Raw genomic sequence first — 18,090 nt, forward strand, 5'->3', positions numbered from 1 at the left:
TGACCCTAAACTGACCTGTCATAGAATAGTAGTGTGTTCGATGAAAGCTAGAGTATTTGTGACATCATCCAGCGAAAGCCCTTGTAATATCTGTTAAATTAAGAATGAGTTGCTGTATATACAGTAGCTGGGTCTTTTTTTGTCCTGAAATTCTGTCCTCATCCTACGAAATACTGCTGAAGACTACCCCGGCTGTGAGTTGGAATTATTGTATATATTGTATGTAGACTTTGTGTAAATTCCTCTGTCTGTATTCTGTTTGTACATTTGTCTATTGCTTGTAGCACCAATCACAGAGTTAAATTCAGGGTATGCCTAAATGTACTTAGCAAATTAAAGTGATTCTGAACGGAGTTCCATTTCTTGGTTGTTACATTTTTTTACATTTACATTTTAGTCATTTAGCAGACGCTCTTATCCAGAGCGACTTACAGTAGAGTGCATACATTTTATTACATTTTTTTTTACATTTCATATACTGAGACAAGGATATCCCTACCGGCCAAACCCTCCCTAACCCGGACGACGCTATGCCAATTGTGCGTCGCCCCACGGACCTCCCGGTTGCGGCCGGCTGCGACAGAGCCTGGGCGCGAACCCAGAGACTCTGGTGGCGCAGCTAGCACTGCCCTAGACCACTGCGCCACCCGGGAGGCCTTACAAAACTGTAGCTCACTATAACCTCCAATATTCTGGTCAATCTATCCAATTTAGTAACTATGGCTTTCCTATTGTCACAGTTACAGATGTGTAATACTGTGTCAGAAGTTTGAGAGAGAGAATCCCTTATCAACCATACATCAGACTGAATTTACAGATGATTAACATGATGACATGGTTAGGGACAATTCGAAATGTACTGGGGTGGGGGGTGGGGGCACAGGGAGGGTAGTGTGTGTTTTTAAATGGGCACAGGGAGGGTAGTGTGTGTGTTTTTAAATGGGCACAGGGAGGGTAGTGTGTGTGTTTTTATATGGGCACAGGGAGGGTAGTGTGTGTGTTTTTATATGGGCACAGGGAGGGTAGTGTGTGTGTTTTTAAATGGGCACAGGGAGGGTAGTGTGTGTGTTTTTAAATGGGCACAGGGAGGGTAGTGTGTGTGTTTTTAAATGGGCACAGGGAGAGTAGTGTGTGTGTTTTTAAATGGGCACCGGGAGGGTAGTGTGTGTGTTTTTAAATGGGCACAGGGAGGGTAGTGTGTGTGTTTTTATATGGGCACAGGGAGGGTAGTGTGTGTGTTTTTAAATGGGCACAGGGAGGGTAGTGTGTGTGTTTTTAAATGGGCACAGGGAGAGTAGTGTGTGTGTTTTTATATGGGCACAGGGAGGGTAGTGTGTGTTTTTATATGGGCACAGGGAGGGTAGTGTGTGTGTTTTTAAATGGGCACAGGGAGGGTAGTGTGTGTGTTTTTATATGGGCACAGGGAGGGTAGTGTGTGTTTTTATATGGGCACAGGGAGAGTAGTGTGTGTGTTTTTAAATGGGCACAGGGAGGGTAGTGTGTGTGTTTTTAAATGGGCACAGGGAGGGTAGTGTGTGTTTTTATATGGGCACAGGGAGGGTAGTGTGTGTTTTTATATGGGCACAGGGAGGGTAGTGTGTGTTTTTATATGGGCACAGGGAGGGTAGTGTGTGTTTTTATATGGGCACAGGGAGGGTAGTGTGTGTGTTTTTAAATGGGCACAGGGAGAGTAGTGTGTGTGTTTTTATATGGGCACAGGGAGGGTAGTGTGTGTGTTTTTAAATGGGCACAGGGAGAGTAGTGTGTGTGTTTTTATATGGGCACAGGGAGGGTAGTGTGTGTTTTTATATGGGCACAGGGAGGGTAGTGTGTGTTTTTATATGGGCACAGGGAGCGTAGTGTGTGTGTTTTTATATGGGCACAGGGAGGGTAGTGTGTGTTTTTATATGGGCACAGGGAGAGTAGTGTGTGTGTTTTTAAATGGGCACAGGGAGGGTAGTGTGTGTTTTTATATGGGCACAGGGAGGGTAGTGTGTGTTTTTATATGGGCACAGGGAGCGTAGTGTGTGTGTTTTTATATGGGCACAGGGAGGGTAGTGTGTGTTTTTATATGGGCACAGGGAGGGTAGTGTGTGTTTTTATATGGGCACAGGGAGGGTAGTGTGTGTTTTTATATGGGCACAGGGAGGGTAGTGTGTGTTTTTATATGGGCACAGGGAGGGTAGTGTGTTTTCATATGTGCACAGGGAGGGTAGTGTGTGTTTTTATATGGGCACAGGGAGAGTAGTGTGTGTTTTTATATGGGCACAGGGAGAGTAGTGTGTGTTTTTAAATGGGCACAGGGAGGGTAGTGTGTTTTTATATGGGCACAGGGAGGTTAGTGTGTTTTCATATGGGCACAGGGAGGGTAGTGTGTGTTTTTATATGTGCACAGGGAGGGTAGTGTGTTTTCATATGTGCACAGGGAGCGTAGTGTGTTTTCATATGGGCACAGGGAGGTTAGTGTGTGTTTTTATATGGGCACAGGGAGGTTAGTGTGTGTTTTTTCCTGATTTACATTCGCCATTCTGCAGATTTTACTATATAATGTCTTCCATATAGTCACATTTCCAGTGGTGGAAAAAGTACTCAATTGTCATACGGCTGGCCATGCTTTCCACCTGGCTACCCCTACCCCGGTCAACAGCACTACACCCCCCACAGCAACTCGCCCAAACCTTCCCCATTTCTCCTTTTCCCAAATCCAGTCAGCTGATGTTCTGAAAGAGCTGCAAAATCTGGACCCCTACAAATCTGCCGGGCTAGACAATCTGGACCCTTTCTTTCTAAAATTATCTGACGAAATTGTTGCAACCCCTGTTACTAGCCTGTTCAACATCTCTTTCGTGTCGTCTGAGATTCCCAAAGATTGGAAAGCTGCAGCTGCAGTCATCCCCCTCTTCAAAGGGGGGGGACACTCTTGACCCAAACTGCTACAGACCTATATCTATCCTACCCTGCCTTTCTAAGGTCTTCGAAAGCCAAGTCAACAAACAGATTACCGACCATTTCGAATCCCACCATACCTTCTCCGCTATGCAATCTCGTTTCAGAGCTGGTCATGGGTGCACCTCAGCCACGCTCAAGGTCCTAAACAATATCCTAACCGCCATCGATAAGAAACAATACTGTGCAGCCGTATTCATTGACCTGGCCAAGGCTTTCGACTCTGTCAATCACCACATCCTCATCGGCAGACTCGATAGCCTTGGTTTCTCTAATGATTGCCTCGCCTGGTTCACCAACTACTTCTCTGATAGAGTTCAGTGTGTCAAATCGGAGGGTCTGTTGTCCGGGCCTCTGGCAGTCTCTATGGGGGTGCCACAGGGTTCAATTCTTGGACCGACTCTCTTCTCTGTTTACATCAATGATGTCGCTCTTGCTGCTGGTGAGTCTCTGATCCACCTCTACGCAGACGACACCATTCTGTATACTTCTGGCCCTTCTTTGGACACTGTGTTAACAACCCTCCAGACGAGCTTCAATGCCGTACAACTCTCCTTCCGCGGCCTCCATTGCTCTTAAATACAAGCAAAACTAAATGCATGCTCTTCAACCGATCACTGCCTGCACCTGCCCGTCCGTCCAACATCACTACTCTGGACGGTTCTGACTTAGAATATGTGGACAACTACAAATACCTAGGTGTCTGGTTAGACTGTAAACTCTCCTTCCAGACTCACATCAAAAATCTCCAATCCAAAGTTTAATCTAGAATTAGCTTCCTATTTCGCAACAAAGCATCCTTCACTCATGCTGCCAAACATACCCTTGTAAAACTGACCATCCTACCGATCCTCGACTTCGGCAATGTCATTTACAAAATAGCCTCCAATACCCTACTCAGAAAATTGGATGCAGTCTATCACAGTGCCATCCGTTTTGTCACCAAAGCCCCATATACTACCCACCACTGCGACCTGTACGATCTCGTTGGCTGGTCCTCGCTTAATACTCGTCGCCAAACCCACTGGCTCCAGGTCATCTACAAGACCCTGCTAGGTAAAGTCCCCCCTTATCTCAGCTCGCTGGTCACCATAGCAGCACCCACCTATAGCACACGCTCCAGCAAGTATATCTCTCTGGTCACCCCCAAAACCAATTCTTCCTTTGGCCGCCTCTTCTTCCAGTTCTCTGCTGCCAATGACTGGAACGAACTACAAAAATCTCAAACTGGAAACACTTATCTCCCTCACTAGCTTTAAGCACCAGCTGTCAGAGCAGCTCACAGATTACTGCACCTGTACATAGCCCATCTATAATTTTGCCCCAAACAACTACCTCTCCCCCTACTGTATTCATTTATTTATTTAGCTCCTTTGCACCCCATTATTTCTATCTGTATTTTGCACATTCTTCCACTGCAAATCTACCATTCCAGTGTTTTACTTGCTATATTGTATTTACTTCGCCACCATGGACTTTTTTTTTGTTGCCTTTACCTCCCTTATCTCACCTCATTTGCTCACATTGTATATACTTATTTTTTTTCTACTGTATTATTGACTGTTTGTTTTACTCCATGTGTAACTCTGTGTTGTTGTATGTGTCGAACTGCTGTCACGTTCTGACCATAGTTCTTTTGTGTTTTCTTTGTTTTAGTGTTGGTCAGGATGTGAGCTGAGTGGGCATTCAATGTTGTGTGTCTAGTTTTCCCGTTTCTATGTTTGGCCTGATATGGTTCTCAATCAGAGGCAGGTGTTAGTCATTGTCTCTGATTGGGAACCATATTTAGGTAGTCTGTTTTCTGTTGGGGTTTGTGGGTGGTTGTTTTCAGTCTGTGTGTCTGCACCAGACAGAAATGTTTTGTTTCGTGTAATTCTCGTTTATTGTTATTTTGTTTGTTTAACGTATTCTATTAAAATGGATACTTTTCACGCTGCCCCTTGGTCCTCCTCTCTTCCTCCATACGACGAACGTTACAGAACCACCCACCACAATAGGACCAAGCAGCGTGGTAACAGGAAGCAACAACAGCGGCCGAAAACACAAGACTCCTGGACTTGGGAGGAAATACTGGACGGCAAGGGACCATGGAAACAGGCTGGTGAGTATCGCCGCCCCAAAGCTGAGCTGGAGGCAGCGAAAGCGGAGAGGTGGTGGTATGAGGAGGCTGCACGTAAGCGCGGCTGGAAGCCAGAGAGGCAGCCCCAAAAATGTATTGGGGGGTGGCACACGGGGAGTGGTGTTAAGCCAGGTAGGAGACCTGAGCCAACTCCCCGTGCTTACCGTGGAGAGAGAGCGACCAGGCAGGCACCGTGTTATGCAGAGATGCACGGTGTCCCCGGTGCGTGTGCATAGCCCGGTGTGGTACATTCCAGCACCTCGTATCGGCCGGGCTAGGGTGGGCATCGAGCCAGGTGCCATGAAACCGGCTCTACGCATCTGGTCACCAGTGCGTCTCCTTGGGCCGGGGTACATGGCACCAGCCCTACGTATGGTGTCTCCCATACGTGTACATAGCCCACTGGCATGGCCACGGGGAGTATTCAGCCAGGTAGGATTGGGCAGGCTCGGTGCTCGAGACCTGTAGTGTGCCTCCACGGACCGGTCTATCCGGTGCCTTCTACACGCACCAGTCGGCCTGTGGTAGCCCCTCGCACCAGTCCAGTACCACCAGTGCCAACACCACGCACCAGGCTTCCTGTGCGTCTCCAGAGCCCTGTGGGTCCTGTTCCTCCTCCCCGCACTCGCCCAGTGGTGCGTGTCCCCAGTCCGGTACCACCAGTTCCAGCACCACGCACCAGGCCTACTGTGTGCCTCAGCAGGCCAGAGTCTTCCGTCTGCCCAGCGCCGCCTGAGCCGCCCGTCTGCCCTGCGCCGTCTGAGCCGCCCGTCTGCCCTGCGCCGTCTGAGCCGCCCGTCTGCCCAGCGCCGTCTGCCCAGCGCCGTCTGAGCCGCCCGCCTGCCCAGCGCCGTCAGAGCCGCCCGTCTGCCCAGCGCCGTCAGAGCCGCCCGTCTGCCCAGCGCCGCCAGAGCCGCCCGCCAGTCAGGAGCCGCCAGAGCCGCCCGCCAGTCAGGAGCCGCCAGAGCCGCCCGCCAGTCAGGAGCCGCCAGAGCCGCCCGCCAGTCAGGAGCCGCCAGAGCCGCCCGCCAGTCAGGAGCCGCCAGAGCCGCCCGCCAGTCAGGAGCCGCCAGAGCCGCCCGCCAGTCAGGAGCTGCCCCTCAGTCATGAGCTACCTCTCAGTCCGGAGCTGCCCCTCAGGCCGGAGCTGCCCCTCAGTCCGGAGCTGCCCCTCAGTCCGGAGTAACCCCTCAGTCCGGAGGAGTTTCTTCAGTCCAGAGGCGTCCTTCAGTCCAGAAGCGTCCTTCAGTCCAGAAGCGTTCTTCAGTCCAGAAGCGTTCTTCAGTCCAGAAGCGTCCTTCAGTCCAGAAGTGTCCTTCAGTCCAGAAGTGTCCTTCAGTCCTGTGGGCCCATTAATTAGGGTTCCCAGGCCAAGGACGTCACTGAAGCGGACAAAGACTATGATGGAGTGGGGTCCACGTCCAGCGCCAGAGCCGCCACCGCGGACAGATGCCCACCCAGACCCTCCCCTATAGGTTCAGGTTTTGCGGCCGGAGTCCGCACCTGGGGGGGGGGGGGGGGGGGTGTACTGTCACGTTCTGACCATAGTTCTTTTGTGTTTTCTTTGTTTATAGTGTTGGTCAGGACGTGAGCTGAGTGGGCATTCTATGTTGTGTGTCTAGTTTTCCCGTTTCTGTGTTTGGCCTGATATGGTTCTCAATCAGAGGCAGGTGTTAGTCATTGTCTCTGATTGGGAACCATATTTAGGTAGCCTGTTTTCTGTTGGGGTTTGTGGGTGGTTGTTTTCAGTCTTTGTGTGTCTGCACCAGACAGAACTGTTTCGTTTCGTGTAATTCTCGTTTATCGTTATTTTATTTGTTTAACGTATTCTATTAAAATTGATACTTTTCACGCTGCGCCTTGGTCCTCCTCCATACGACGAACTTTACAACTGCTTTGCTTTATCTTGGCCAGGTCGCAATTGTAAATGAGAACTTGTTCTCAACTTGCCTACCTGGTTCAATAAAGGTGAAATAAATAAATAAATGAGTAAAGTAAAGATACCTTAAAATATAAAATGACTCAAGTAAAAGCTTAAGTCACCCAGTAAAATACTACTTGAGTAAAAGTCTAAAAGTATTTGGTTTTAAATATACTTAAGTATCAAAAGTATAAATCATTTCAAGTTCCTTATATTAGGCAAACCAGACGAGACAATCTTAAAACATGTTTTATTGACGGATAGCCAGGGGCACACTCGGACATAATTTACAAACTGAAGCCTTTGTGTTTTGTGAGTCCACCAGATCAGATGCCGTAGGGATGACCAGGGATGTTTTCTTGATAAGTGTGTGAATTGGATCATTTTCTTGTCAAAATGTAACGAGTACTTTTGGATGTCAGGGAAAATGTATGGAGTAAAAAGTACATTATCTTCTTTAGGAATGTAGTGAAGTAAAAGTAAAAGTTGCCAAAAATATAAAGTACAGATACCTCAAAAAACTACTTAAGTAAAAATACTTTAAAGTACTACTTAAGTGCTTTACACCACTGCACATTTCCTCATCTGCTTAATGTGCTTCCACCATCAAGGTGTTTTGGTACTTCCCACGTGGACTAGATTTTACTAGTCAAACTGTCTATCCTGCTTTCTAGCCATGGTGACAATAGTGGTAGTTGGATCGTTTGTCCAGATCTGCGAAAGGTTAACTAGCAATCAAGCCACACATAAAATCATTCAAATCTGCGCCAACTTTCTATATAAATCCACAATGATAGAGGAATAGCTGATGGGCAGCGGAGACGCCGGTGCGTCATTACGCATGAAAGAACAGTGAAGACACGCATCTCAAAAAGCACCCCAATTGATCTTGTTCAGGGACAATCAAATTATCGCAAAAGCCCTGTTATTTGAATGCTTGATTCCATTTGGATCAGTTGTCTCTCTACTCTGGGCAGGTTATAGAAAGGCATAGTAGCAGGCCAGTCTTGCCGTATTCTTACTTCTAATACTGATGCACTGTCTGTAGCCGATCGTCATTCTCCCACGTCGTCCTCAATGGTGTGTCCACATGCCTACGCCCCCAGCAGGCCCAGTTATTCAGGAAAGCTTATAAGGCGTTCTGCCTCCTTTCTGTTCCGAGTGGCTATTCCTAGACGTAGAACCTAACGCTTCAATACAGCCTAAATATTTGTCATTTAACATTAAACATGTGTGGCATAAACACAACTAGGCACAATGTTAAAATCTTTTTAGGCTACTTCGTCTCCTGTAGGCTACCTGCACTTGTTCATCCACCCCAATGTAATATAATTCCAGAATCCAAACAGCGCAACCGCCATTACAGTAATGGAAAGGGACATCTGTTACACAACGCCAACAAGTTCGATGACATTCGGACATTGTCAAACCAAGCCTTCGATACTCAGTGTGGAGGGATGTATTTGTGTTTGGCAAGATTGACATACTCTACTTGATTGTGGCGTTGAAAAGGTAAACCATGATGATACGTGCTCAAAGTAATCGATATGCAGTTATGCGTTGCTTATTGGTTGTGTGTGGTTCATTGGCACAAAAACATGGTGGAAATTTCGTCGCATACATTTATATAATTATAAATCTAGTGTCAAAATGGTGAAAATCTGATTTCCCCCTAGCTGATCATTGTCTGCAGCCAGTGCCACAAAACCATGTGGTAGTGGAAATGTCGATATCCACGTTTATAACCACATGTTTGCTAGAGTTATTGTTATTCATGGTGGTAATCATTATTTTTGGAGTTAATTTTATAAGGGGAGAGGGTGTGTAAATGATTTTACAGTACAAGGGAAGGGTCATATGAAAATATTTTTAAACTGGGGTTGTTTTAAAAAAAAGTTGTATTTACTGGAATTACCCACAGACAGTTGGAGAGCTGAGGCTAGGTTCACTTACTGGAATACACACTAAGACCTTTGACCTTTTTGTTCTAAGCTGTTGCAAAATAAGCTGTACTAGCTACGAGTGGTTTATCAAAGTATAAATCATTTTCATATAATAAAGCTGATTGAGAATTCTCAGTCACAGGCTGGGATTTAAAAACCGTATATATATATATATATATACATAAAAAGTAGAAATATGGCAAGTTTTTGGACATTTTGTGAGTGTGTGTTTGTTTCTCATTGTAGGTCATTGATCTTCTTTTATTTGACTTTAGGTTAACCAGTGACGGCAAGCTTTTAGCCATACCTTCCCCCTTGTCCTTCCTACCTTCTCCATATAAACATGCACCCTTCTGCAGATTGTTTTACTTCTGGACCTGTGAGCCACCATGGACTTTTCTGTTCTCTGGAGTTTGTCTGCAGCACTGCTGATATGTCCTCTTTATATGGGTGAGTGCCTTGACATGGCTTTTACATTCAAACTGCTGTTGTTGGCTTTTCTTCACTTTTAGAAACATTTGTCCCATATGCTCCTGTGTTCTGGATAGTATAACCATGGATGGAAAATAAAATGTATGTACTCAACATAAATATAGCCAAGAAGGATTTGCTTTTAACCATGTGTGTTGTTTTTGATAGGATTCATTGTCAGTACTTTTTGACTGGGTGTTCATCAAAGTGAGACTTTACATTTGGGGTGATTATATTAATATTGTTGAATATCATAATATTCAACAAATTATAATTAGGGTCTTAAAATGTACTCGTGTACCTACACACACATGTTCAGCTTTGACTCCATCCATTAGGGTTCTGTATACTATTTAGAATTCTGATGTTAGGATTCTGGCTAGAATACCAGAACACACGGCCCAGGCCATTCATACAGGCATGCACGTGTAAAATAAATGGACATTTCCCACACTGACCCCACAGGTGTAGGTGTTCTGTGTGCAGTCACCTGTAATGAGGAGAGTATGGGCATGGAAGGAGGTAGTTACACTCTCACTAGGAAGCTTGAGTATGGCAGCATTATGATATACCACTGTCCAGAAGGGTACTACCCACATCCTGCTTTAACTCGCGCCTGCCTGAAAAGCGGAACTTGGAAGCCACCACCACAAAGAAGACGTATTCAACAGTGCAAAAGTAAGTGACGATGCCTGATATCTTCCACAGACAGTATTTGAAATAAGAGAAATGCTACTGAAACCGGACCATCCATTTTGTTTTCTTCTTCTTTAGTGATCGAATGCCCCAACCCCTTGGTTTTAGAAAGTGGTTCTGTCTTGCCTGTACAATCGCAGTATTTTGTCAACAATAAGACCACGTATGAGTGTTATTCGGGATACTCACTGCGCGGCTCAGCCTCCCGTGTGTGCCAAACCAATGGGAAGTGGAGTGGGGGCACACCCATATGCAGCCGTGACTGTGAGTAGCAAATCGTCATCTGTCTCTCAGTCTTTCTCCTCAGGACCCTCTGGTCGGAATGACACATTATAAATGGCGTTCAGTGCCACAGCCTACACAATAACTCCCTATGCAGCATGCTATACTCTCCCTGCCTCCCTGACACCCTCCCTCTCCATTTCTCTCTGACTTTCTCCCACCGTTCTCTTACAGCAGGAGGTGAAGATCGCTGTGCTGACCCTGGGATTCCAGCAGGTGCTAGGAGGTCTGGTTCCAGTTTTGGCATTGACGACGAATTGTCTTACCGCTGTGACGACAGCTTACATTTGTTGGGGTCAAAGACGCGTGTATGTCAAGAGAATGGCCAATGGACTGGGACTGAGCCTAAATGTTACTGTAAGTCCCAGAAAGACACCCAAAACAATAACAGTTTTCCAAGCAACACAACGCAGTAACGACTAGTCCATTGCTCAAAGATGCCAAAAGATTGTCATGTACAGTCCAATGTCATAGACTGTGAAAAATAAAGATTTATCCTGTGGTTGTCTGGTTCTTTTGTTCTTGTTGCAGACAAACACACGTATGACACTGCACTGGAGATCACGGAGGCCTTCGGCAGTGCTATCAGAGAGAGCCTTCAGCTGGCAGCGCCCATTGGTAGGTCTTCATAACAACTAATATATCATCAATTGTTTATTTGTTGAAGTCTTTATTCCATTTTCATTATCACCATAACTTTATCAGTATACAGTGCATTCAGAAAGTATTCAGACCCCTTGACTTCTTCCACATTTTGTTACGTTACAGCCTTATTCTAAAATAGATTAAATTGTTGTTTTTCCTCATTATTCTACACCCAATACATCATAATGACAGAGCAAAAACAGTTTATACATTTTTTCAAATGTATTACACATAAACATCACATCATTATTCAAACCGTTTACTCAGTACTTTGTTGAAGGTCCTTTGGCAGTGATTACAGCCTTGAGTCTTCTTGGATATGACACTACAAGCTTGGCACAACTGTATTTGGGGAGTTTCACCCATTCTTCTCTGCAGATCTTCTCAAGCTATGTCAGGTTGGATGTGGAGCGTCTCTGCACAGCTATTTTCAGGGCTCTCCAGAGATGTTAGATCGGGTTCAAGTCCGGGCTCTGGCTGGGCCACTCAAGGATATTCAGAGACTTGTCCCGAAGCCACTTCTGCATTCTCTTAGCTGTGTGCTTAGGGTCATTGTCCTGTTGGAAGGTGAACCTTCACCCCAGTCTAAAGGTCCTGAGCGCTCTGGATCATGTTCTCATCAAGGGTCACTCTGTACTTTGCTCCGTTCATCTTTCCCTCGAGCTTAACTAGTCTCCCAGTCCCTGCTGCTGAAAAACATCCCCACAGCATGATGCTGCCACACCATGCTTCATCGTGACAGTTGGCATTCAGGCCAAAGAGCTCAATCTTGGTTTCATTAGACCAGAGATTCTTGTTTCTCGTGGTCTAAGAGTCTTTAGGTGCCTTTTGGCCAACTCCAAGCAGGCTGTGCTTTTTACTGAGGAGTGGCTTCCGTCTGGCCACTCTATCATAAAGGCCTGATTGGTGAAGTGCTGCAGAGATGGTTGTCCTTCTGGAAGGTTCTCCCATCTCCACAGAGCTCTGTCAGAGTGACCATCAGGTTCTTGGTCACCTCCCTGATCAAGGCTCTTCTCCCCCGATTGCTCAGTTTGGGCGGGCGGCCAGCTCTAGGGAGAGTCTTGGTGGTTCCAAACTTCTTCCATTTAAGAAAGCCACCGTGTTCTTGGGGACCTTCAATGCTGCAGACATTTTTTGGTACCCTTCCCCAGATCTGTGCCTCAGCACAATCCTGTCTCAGAGCTCGTCGGACAATTCCGTCGACCTCATGGCTTGGTTTTTGCTCTGACATGAACTGTCAACGGTGGGACCTTATATAGACAGTAGTGTGCCTTTCCAAATCATGTCCAGTCAATTGAATTTACCACAGGAGGACTCTAATCAAGTTGTAAAAACATCTCAAGGATGATCAACGGAAACAGGATGCACCTGAGCTCAATTCCGAGTCTCATAGGAAAGGGTCTGAATACTTATGTACAGTTGAAGTCAGAAGTTTACACACACTTAGGTTGGAGTCATTAAAACTAGTTTCAGGTATAAAAGCATCTGTATCCACAGAAAAACAAGTCCTATAATCGACATAACCTTAAAGGCCGCTCAGCAAGGAAGAAGCCACTGCTCCAAAACTGCCATAAAAAAAGCCAGACTCGGGTTAGCAACTGCACATGGGGACAAAGATTGTACTTTTTGGAGAAATTTCCTCTGGTCTGATGTAACAAAAATAGAACTGTTTGGCCATAATGGCCATTGTTATGCTTGGAGGAAAAAGTGGGAGGCTTGCAAGCCGAAGAACACCACCCCAACCGTGAAGCATGGGGGTGGCAGCATCATGTTGTGGGGGTGCTTTGCTGCAGGAGGGGCTGGTGCACTTCACAAAATAGATGGCATCATGAGGTAGGAAAATGATGTGGATATATTGAAGCAACATCTCAAGACATCAGTCAGGAAGTTAAAGCTTGGTCACAAATGGGTCTTCTAAGTGGACAATGACCCCTAGCATATTTCCAAAGTTGTGGCAAAATGGCTTAAGGACAACAAAGTCAAGGTATTGGAGTGGCCATCACAAAGCCCAGACCTCAATCCTATAGAAAATGTGTGGGCAGAACTGAAAAAGGAAAGTGAGCAAAGAGACCTACAAACCTGATTCCGTTACACCAGCACTGTCAGGGAGAATGGGCCAAAATTCACCTAATTTATTGTGGGAAGCTTGTGGAAGGCTACCCAAAACGTTTGACCCAAGTTAAACATTTAAAGGCAATGCTACCAGATACTAATTGAGTGTATGTAAACTTCTGATCCACTGGGAATGTGATGAAAGAAATAAAAGCTGAAATAAATCATTCTCTCTACTATTATTCTGACATTTCACATTCTTAAAATAAAGTGGTGAGCCTAACTGACCTAAGATAGGGAATATTTACTCGGATTAAATGTCAGGAATTGTGAAAAACTGACTTCAACTGTAAATAAGGTATTTCTGTTTTTTATTTTTCATACACTTGCAACCATTTCCAAAAACCTGTTTTCGCTTTGTTATTATGTGTGTAGATTGATGAGGGACTGTTTTTATTTAAACCATTTTAGAATAAGGCTGTAACGTAACAAAATGTGGAAAAAAGGGAAGGGGTCTGAATACTTTCCGAATGCACTGTATTTGCCAAACCTTTCACATATCCTCAAATATCCTCCCTTTCCACCTGTGATTGTCAAAGTAAGATATCCTGCTGGTGCCTTTCAGATGACACAGATCAGGAAGGAAAGAAGATCACAATAGATAAAGCTGGAAAGCTTAACATGTACATTGCTATGGACATATCTGACAGCATTGCGGAGAATGAGTTTGACAAAGCAAGAAATGCTGTCAAGAAACTTATCACAAAGGTATGTCACAAGTCACTCACAAAGTATGTTATGTAGCTGATAGAAATGTCTGACAATATGGAATCAGTTATTGGTTTACCACAGTATTCCTCTCACATTCTTTGACAGATCATTAAACATTATCCTGTTTTGTGTCTTCACCTTTCACAGGTTAGCTCCTTTTCAGTCAGCCCAAATTACGAAATCCTTTTCTTTGCTTCTGATGTATTAGAGGTTGTCAACATCATAGATTTTTCTGGAGATAAAAGAAAACCACTTGAGGAAGTCTTGGATGACTTGGACAACTTTAAATATGATGGTGAGCAAAACATTTACCATATATGTACTTACATCATCATTGCCCAAACAATACACTTATCCAGTGGCTAGGTCAAATGTAATGTGACAGTGTGTTTATGTGTGTGCGCGCGTGCACTTTTTCACAGCTAGAGATAATGTTGGGACCAATCTCAACCTTGCATTTAAAACCATCCTGGAACGCATGGCTATCCAAAAACAACGAAATGAAAAGCTATTCACGGAGGTCCACCATGTCCTCATCTTTTTCACAGATGGTACTGTATTGCTATTATTCATGTATATTTGTATGGAAAGTACTTGAATGTATTGCAGTTCGTAGCTTCTTTTTTTTTTAAGCTTTTGTTCACCTTTGGTCAGCTCAGTAATAATCCCTTGAATCTCTTTACTTGCAGGTGCTTACAACATGGGGGGTAGCCCTGAAAACACATTGGCCAAAATTAGGGAATCGGTGTACATGAATAACAAGACAGAACGGGATAAATATCTTGGTGAGGTCAAAACCTTTGTGTGTATATAACATTTAACAACAACCTGACATTCTACTCTCAACTATTCTCCTCCTTTTGAAGGCCCTCGGATCAATTTACTCCAAAAATATTTTAGGAACTGTCACGATCGTTGGAATAAATGGACCCAGGCGCAGCGTGCGTAGAGTTCCACATGTTTTAATAAATTAAACTCACCAAAAACAATACCGAACAAAACGTGACGTAAATTCAGTGTTCACAGGCACTACACAAAAACAAGATCCCACAAACAACAGGTGGGAAAAGGCTGCCTAAATATGATCCCCATTCAGAGACAATGATAGACAGCTGCCTCTGATTGGGAACCATACCAGGCCAACAAAGAAATAGAAAACATAGATTGCCCACCCTAGTCACACCCTGACCAAACCAAATAGAGAATTAAAAGGATCTCTAAGGTCATGGCGTGACAGGAACTGTCGGGATCTTAACTTACTGTTCCGAGTTAAAAATAGTAGAATACACAAGGTGGAATTTGTTTGTGCATCAGCAGTTTCTCTTGTTATGTCAGTCACTGATAGTCAATTAGCCCACCCCCAATAAAGTTGCCCATCCCTGGTGGCTTTCTAACTATAGACTGAGCAAGGCCTAAAACACACACACACAACAGTTTGCTCAGGAATAAATCAACCATTTTTGAACAATGATTTGTGGCACTCAGCACTGTACAATATTCTAATTCAAGCCAGCTATCGTCTCAAGTAGGTTACCGTTCTTGATTCATCTCATGCCTAATGTTTTTGGCACTTCCTCTTGTTTTTTTAGATGTTTATGTTTTTGGTGTCGGAAGTGAAATTTTTGATGAAGATATCGCGCCACTAGTGACAAAAAGGAACGGCGAGAGGCATTATTTTAAAGTAAAGAATGCTATTGAATTGGAAAAAACCTTTGATGAGATAATTGGTAAGAGTCTTAATTAAACAACAATATAGAAGAATGTGTAGATTTCTATGCGTCTCTGCATGGACATTATTCTGTATTTGTGTCTTTGTATCAGTGTGTTGAGTCACCTCTCTCCTCCACATAGATGAAAGCCAGGTTGTGAGTTTATGCGGACTCCATAGAAACTATGATGACACTACCCCAAACACCATACGTCAAAGATACCCCTGGATGGCACGGATTGACAACACAGTAACAACACAGTGCCTGATTTTCACCCTTGATTATTTCATCAATGACCCAGTGGCCTTTCTTCATGTTCAGATTTGATTTAGTGTGCACTGTCATTACCAAAACAAGACAGATATATTAACTTATAATTGATTCGATTTCATTTAAATAATCATATTTAAGTTAGAATTTGATTGCTAACAGTATACAGTAGACCTCACCTGTCATTTAAGTCCTGAATTCAATTATCACTCGTAGTGTGTTTCTGCAATGCTTCAGGTTATTTGTGCTATGTGAGTGATAAATGGCTGACACACCTCCCATACTCTCTCATCCCAGTGCACAAAAAAATGAAATCCTGTTGACATTTAAATTAGATATTGATGCAAATGCCTGCTTGTTGTCATTTACTGTATGTATGTTCAACCTCTCTCTCCTGATACCATAGCATGAGGATGGAAAAGCTAGTAAATGCATGGGGTCTATTGTTTCTCGCCGCTTCATCTTGACTGCTGCTCACTGCTTCAAGTTCGAAGACAATGCAGACAATATCCGTGTTACGATTGGGGCAAATCAAGGTATAACCAGCCCCCCCCCCCTTCAAAAACATTTGCACTTACACCTAAACAATTTTTTGTTGTTGAATAATCTTGTTTTTTCAAGTGATTATCATCATTACCAGGAAATCTGTCCGAATGCCACATTTACTTGAACAAGTAACCTGGTGATATTGTAAATTGTAAGCAATAGGTTTGTTGAATTACACTCTAGTCCTGCCTCTTAACAGTTGTAAAGGGAGCATCACGTATAATATTACATCCTGATTATAATATCAACGGTAAAAAGGATGACGGGATAAAGGAGTTCTATGATTACGACGTAGCTCTCATCAAACTGAAGGATGATGTAAATTTCTCTAACGACATAAGGTAAGACTTCTGATATTATGCTGAAGGTAACCAGATGAAATATGATGACACAGCCCTTCAGATCTGAATCATCTCTGTAGTAACCTGTGAAGCACACGTTGTTTCCTTTACGCATTCTTGCTTTACTGTGTTCCTCAGACCAATTTGCATCCCTTGCACCAAGGAAACAAGTGGCGCTTTAAGACTGGTAGGAGAGGCTATCACCTGCAAGCAACAAGGTACAGTTACAGCACACATAGCCTATACACCAGGATACACAAGGTTCATCTAGGCACTGTATGTTGCCTTGCCTCATATAGTGTTCTCCTTGCAGAACAGCTATTGTTCAAAAATCCATTAGAAGAAGTCAGTTTCATTTCATATGATAAGAAGGAACAAATGGATCAACGTAGCGATGCCAAACTAAAGCTTCAGGATCAGGTGAGTGCTTGTATGATGTCTGACCACACACACACACCAATGGATGATGCCCATATGTGCGCCTCTCATATATTTTTCTCTTTAGTTGAGGGACAATTGTATCGAATCGGCTGCTACTCAGGTAGAAGGCATAACACCACTTAATCTAAAGAATGTTGTGACTGATAACTTCCTGTGCACGGGTGGGAGACAACCTACTAGAGATAATGTTGCCTGCAAAGGTATGTTAACAGTTCATGGAACATTAGATGAGGCACTCACTGTTTGTTTATATCTGTTCTCAATGTAACGCGAACCTTATGATTTGAATTACTGTAGTATTATTGTAACTTGTTAAAGATGAAAAGGGTTCTCTATTACTTTGTCTTACCTTTTCATTTGTTTGTATGTGTGTACTTGTATGTGTGTGTGTGTGTGTGTGCAGGTGACTCCGGTGGAGCTGTGTTTAAGGACTATGATGAATACCGCACCATCCAGGTGAGACGTTCTGGTCATATCTACAGTACATACAGCAGATAAACAGGCTCTAGCAAAGTGCCAACTTTCTATCTACTTTCCACATACTTTCTGCGCTTTCCTTTTTTCTACAATAATTCCATATTTATTTCTGTAAAATGTATTTGCAAACCTCTGGGGTCTTCGTAATCTACAGGTAATTAGTACTGTACTGACACCTCTTCCATTCTTCATAGGTTGGAGTGATCAGCTGGGGAACCGAGGACCTGTGCCCTGGTGGTAACAGTGATTTCAAACAGGAGTCGAGCGAAAAGTCCAGAGATTTCCACATCAACCTCTTTAAAGTTGTGCCGTTTCTGAAGAAGTATTTGGGGGATGAGAAACAAGATTATCAACCTCTTCAGTTTTTAGAGAATTGAAGTTTCATTCCAAAATGCTCTATTTTCAGAAATGTTGGTTAAGTAGCTTTTATTGTTTAAAGAACTTATACAAGAGATTGGTG

At 44.1% G+C, this 18,090-nt stretch overlaps 1 protein-coding gene across 1 annotated transcript; it reads left to right on the forward strand.

The window, feature by feature from the left end:
- The first annotated feature begins 9,288 nt into the window (after nucleotides 1–9,288).
- Nucleotides 9,289–18,082, forward strand: LOC129863447 (complement factor B-like). Its single transcript, XM_055935455.1, has 18 exons — nucleotides 9,289–9,379; nucleotides 9,866–10,078; nucleotides 10,175–10,360; nucleotides 10,553–10,735; nucleotides 10,910–10,996; nucleotides 13,701–13,843; nucleotides 13,994–14,141; nucleotides 14,269–14,397; nucleotides 14,536–14,631; nucleotides 15,436–15,573; nucleotides 15,698–15,804; nucleotides 16,232–16,361; nucleotides 16,571–16,712; nucleotides 16,851–16,930; nucleotides 17,026–17,132; nucleotides 17,218–17,353; nucleotides 17,557–17,609; nucleotides 17,825–18,082. The coding sequence occupies exons 1-18, from the start codon at nucleotides 9,319–9,321 to the stop codon at nucleotides 18,005–18,007; spliced, it is 2,322 nt and encodes a 773-aa protein (XP_055791430.1). The 5' UTR covers nucleotides 9,289–9,318; the 3' UTR covers nucleotides 18,008–18,082.
- Nucleotides 18,083–18,090: the final 8 nt, after the last annotated feature.

The sequence above is a fragment of the Salvelinus fontinalis genome, chromosome 10 (assembly GCF_029448725.1).
Source record: "Salvelinus fontinalis isolate EN_2023a chromosome 10, ASM2944872v1, whole genome shotgun sequence".
In the NCBI taxonomy this organism is placed as follows: domain Eukaryota; kingdom Metazoa; phylum Chordata; class Actinopteri; order Salmoniformes; family Salmonidae; genus Salvelinus; species Salvelinus fontinalis.